Below are 5,000 nucleotides of genomic sequence, written 5' to 3' on the forward strand. Positions count from 1 at the left end.
CACACTTAACTGAGTCTTTTAACACTGGGTTTCCACCCGAGCAGTCAAGATCTGGATCTATGGTTACGTTAAAGTCCCCTCCTAATATAATTCTTTGGTCAGATTCATTGAATCCTCCATCGTAGATGAGCTCGGACAATGTTTTGAAGAAAATAGTTTGTTGAGTGGTGGTATTAGAAGCGTAGATATTTACCAGAAGAAACGGGACATCCTGAATAGTTGTCTCTAAAATGAGGTACCTACCTTCCTTATCAAATCGGATTGATTTTAATTTGAAGTCAAAATATTTTCGTACTAGAATGGCGACCCCGCGACTATGGAAAGAGCCATGGGCAAAATAAATATCTCCAGGCCACTGCTTTTTCCATTGATTTTCAATCTCCTCGGTGCTGTAAGTCTCTTGCAAAAAGCAAATGTCTGAGTTTTGCTTGATTATCCAATTGAAAATTGAATTACGTTTTTCAAACGTACGAATACCCCGAACATTCAGCAAAATAGTTTTAAATTTTAAGTTACTGCGATCCATTGAAATTTACATACGTAAAATGGAAGATGAAAATAGTAGCTGTTATTCCCAGAAGCGACATTGTTACCCGCACAGCAATTAGTACATTTTCGATTTTGAACAAAGAATGACCCACAAGCTAAGAGTACAATAGACAAGTTATTAACACAACAAACCGTACGCACAGTAACAAAAAAGACAAACGAACGCTACAACAGATAATTACGTAATTAAAACAGCAGCCAGCTATAGCTGTGGAAAAAAACGCCACTGACGAGAAGGGTCTTGCATTCATTACACTACACATACAAACAATAGATACAAAAAAGCTCCGTTTCTTTGGAAGTACAAATTCAAATTTTTCAGGAAACAAAACATGGCCTAAAAGCTGAATCCTACACTTCAACACCGTCAATAAACAGTTTATCTGGTTCACTTCTACTAAAATAAGCAGTCTTACCCTCCCCTTTAGCTTTCTTAAAACGCTGCATTTTCTTTCTCCTCCGTTCCATTATTTCTTTAGGGAGGTCTGCCGAAATTCCATAATTCTTGTCCTTCAACTTCCTAGCGTTAGCCATCACCTCCTCACGATCATGGTATCTCAAGAATCTTGCGATGATTTGCCTGGCCTTTCCACTGGAAGGGTTTTGCTTTCCAAGACGGTGAACTCTTTGGAATTCCATATCAGACGCGCTTTCTATACCCAGCTCCTTTGTTAAAAAATTGACTAGCACTTCTTTAATATCCTTTTGTACGGCTTCTTCTTCGATTCCAAAAAAACGAAGGTTCTCGCGACGATTCCATATACAATTTTTCATCCTTGAGCTGGTTGACCTGATTATGTAAATCTTGCAGTTCCGCCTTAAAAGACTTCCTTTCAGCGTTTGCAAAGATCATCCCTTCATCGAGCTCCAAAACCTTCTTCTCCGTCTCTCTTTTAAAGGACTCAAACCCGTCCATTTTTGCTTGAAGGCTACTCACTTTGTCATCTACCGCTTTAACATACTCTTCAACTTTTTCTAGCTTTGATTCAACTGTTACTAGCTTCTCCAATAAGAGCTCCAGTTTGGGCATAACTAAATCCGCCATGTTTAATGCAGTGGTCACTCCGTCCGATACGTTACTTGTTTCAGAGTCGGAAAATGATGAGTAGCGCCTAATCTTTTTGTCATCGGGCGAGCGGTTTTCCTCTGCGGATGAAGTTGAGGAACTTTGGCGTGTTTTTCGTTTGGTGGATTCAGCTTGGTCGGCCATGCAACGCTTCCAAACACGGAGCTATCATAGACACGTTCACTCAGCCATGTTGCCCGACCCAGTCTCCTTCCAGTACCTTTATACACGCGTCCATTTCAGGGTGTGCCATAAGGAAGAAAAGCAAACCGGTTTGACAGGTTTTTGCTAGTGAAGACTTTTGAATACTGATCATCTTCAAAACTGGTTTTTCTAACCAACCCTTAAACTTGTTTCAACTTGTTTGACTGTGACGTCAGTGCCTTCTCATTGGTTCTTAGCTACTCCATTATTCTTTCCCTATATAAGCGCGATACTAACCGGCTGGTTGGGCGGAACCGTACCACCAGAACACTACAGTTCACTCCAAATAAAAGAAAAATTATAATACAATTTAAACCAAATAGATGACGTGCAGTTCATTTAAAACTCTGCCGCCATCTTGAATATACCCTCGAGGGTATACGAGGGTATATTCAAGATGGCGGCAGCGGTGAAAATTCTACCCAAACCGGTTTTTGGATTAGGGTTTATAATGAGATGCATACCACGTAGGTACTACACTTCAAACTCAAATATATGACAGTTCATTCACTCCAAATAAAAGAAAAACTATAATACAATTTAAACCAAATATATAACGTGCAGTTCATTTAAACCTCTGCCGCCATCTTGAATACACCCTCTTATACCCTCGTACACCTACGTGTTATGCATCTCATTATAAAGCCTAATCCAAAAACCGGTTCGGTAGAATTTCCCACTGGGCGCCATTTTGAATAATTTCGTCTATCCATCCCCCCTATACTACTGTTGCATTTATTGGCTTGTTTTTGCGATTGGATCCCAAAAGAAAGAGAAAAAAAATTAGAGTTTTGAAATTTATGATGAAAACAATCGGAGTTGAGTAAAAAATGCCAACCTCATCATATTGTAACAAAGTCTTTTTTTGACACGTTTCCCATACCTTGTACAGTCGTTCTTATGTCATATTTTACGTTTAAAAACCAAAATATATATATATATATTAAAAAACAGGAGTACAGAAATACAAGTATTCGTTTCTTGTTCATGTTTGCACAAATTTATATAGTTTCTTTTTTATAACGACGAGAGATTAATATATTTGGAACTATATGTGCGATGTTGCATCAAGTTAGAAGAATTTTTCTTGTAAGTCGTTGCAGTTTTCCTCTGTAAAATTTGATGATCCATTTTTGTTTAATATTTTGTTTGCTCTGAAAGGAATTTTTTTCCCCTAATGGAGCCTGTGAACAACCCATTTTCATAATGGGAGACAACGCGAAATCCATTGTTTGCAAGAAAGAGAGATGAATGATTAGTCAGTCGTGAAAATGTCCAAGTTCCGGAAACTGCAGTTAAACTTCTGTACTCTGTAAGAAACCTTAAAGGGAACCTCCACTAAAACAAGAAGTTAACTTTAAAAAATTGAACATAATGCTTACCATCAAAATTGTGCGAATTTTTTCTAATGGGAGCGTTTGTATCCAAAATAAACAAATTTCAAAAACACTTGTTTTGGTTTTCAAATTTCCCGGGCGCTGCCATTTTGAATAATTGTGACGTGTAAATGGTTGCCCTATTGTTTCAAAACAAAACTCTGTGTGAATACAATAAAGCAACCATTACACGTCTCAACTATTCAAAGTGGCTGCGCCCGGGAAATTTGAAAACCAAAGCGATTTTGAAATTTGTCTATTTCGGATAAAAAGATCGAAAAACTTTGATTGTGAACATTATGTTCCGTATTTTAAAGTTAAACTCTTGTTTTAGTGGAGGTTCCCTTTAACTTTCCCGAAGAGGTAGCAATCCGAAGGTCACCATGGAGTGTGATAAACGACGACGGCTACGGGAACAGCAGAAAGCAATAATACTTTTGGCTAGAAGAGGAAAAATAATCCGCATTTTTGTTCGTTTCTTTGGCGTATTCTGCTGAGGAACAACAGGGAGTGGAAAGCCCTGGCTACACTTTATAACAATGTTAGCAGAACACGTCCCAACAATGTTATAAGAACATTTCTAACAATGTTGGATAGGCATATAACATTGTTGGAAACAGGTCACTTACGTCGCAATTTCCACCTCCGCTTCTTTGCTTGAATTGCTCATAGTTCTCTGATTGGAGACTGGGCTCTTAACTCTGATTGGTCTTTGCAATACAGCATTGTCAGGAGCCCATCTGGTGATGGGCTCCTGGCATTGTTGAAAAGGCTGCTATACGCTTCAACATGTTGGAAAAAATGTGTGATCGAAATCAAAACTCTCTTCCGGTTGGAAACACGTCATCAAACATGCATGCTACACGTTCTAACAAATGTTTTACAACTATGTTTGAACGCGTAGCCGAGGCTGAAGAAACGACGAAGGCAATAACAGCGCCACAAAACACGACTATCGCTATATCATTGGTTAAAAGAGTGCATTTTTATAATAGCACGTCAGTTTGCAGTATTTTGCATAACGACGTGATGTCACCAAATTTGAGGTTTTGACGACGTGAGTGTGCAAATTGAATCTTTCATTCTCCATTTTTACCCTGAAAGTTTGCCAAGACGCAAAACGCGCGTGCAGAGCCGCCTTTGTTTTTGTTCACAAACCAATTGTCTTTTTTGTGGCGTTCTCGTCGCCTTCATACATACATACATACATACATTCATACATATTTAATAAGCCTAGAGGTCGTGAGACTATACAGGATCAACCGCCGTCGTCGTCCGTTCGTAATAGGGAACTTAAGCAACGACGACGGCGACGGCACCGAGAACGTCATCTCAAAATATAAATTCGCGTCATTGTAATCACTTTGTAAACCTGTCAACCCTTCTTATATGACAAGGGTGTGGTAGTTCCTCAAAAATGACATTGGTCGGAACGGCGCTTAATTTAGGGGAGAAAATGAAACTTTAGCGTCAAGTGCTGACGTTCTCCTTAAAACCTAAAATTTGACTATTTCACGTTGTTGTTTTGATGACGACGGCAAAGAAATGGACAAAAGTGAAAAACGCACGTGCAGGGCGTGCAAAGCTATTGTTTTTGCCTACTAAATATGCACATTTGTGACGTTCTCGTTGCCGTCGCCGTTGTCGTTGCTTAAGCTCCCTATTAGGGAGCTTGCGCAACAGGACGGCAAAATGACGAAAAAATGTCGCGCGAGACTGTGCATTCCCAATCTTACGCGATATTTTTTCGTCATTCTGCAGTCCTGAGTCTTCCAGCCATCCTGTTGCGTAAGCTCCCTAATGTC

At 39.4% G+C, this 5,000-nt stretch overlaps 2 protein-coding genes across 3 annotated transcripts in view; both read right to left on the bottom strand.

Annotated features, from left to right (window-relative positions):
- The window catches only part of LOC137997757 (uncharacterized), a 414,333-nt gene that overhangs the window by 325,644 nt on the left and 83,689 nt on the right, over positions 1-5,000 (bottom strand). The gene's annotated exons all lie outside the window — the stretch shown is intronic.
- LOC137996159 (uncharacterized) lies at positions 1,244-1,759 on the bottom strand. The gene has a single exon (XM_068841579.1). The coding sequence runs from the start codon at positions 1,757-1,759 to the stop codon at positions 1,244-1,246; it is 516 nt and encodes a 171-aa protein (XP_068697680.1).

This window comes from Montipora foliosa, chromosome 3 (assembly GCF_036669935.1).
Source record: "Montipora foliosa isolate CH-2021 chromosome 3, ASM3666993v2, whole genome shotgun sequence".
NCBI classification, from domain to species: domain Eukaryota; kingdom Metazoa; phylum Cnidaria; class Anthozoa; order Scleractinia; family Acroporidae; genus Montipora; species Montipora foliosa.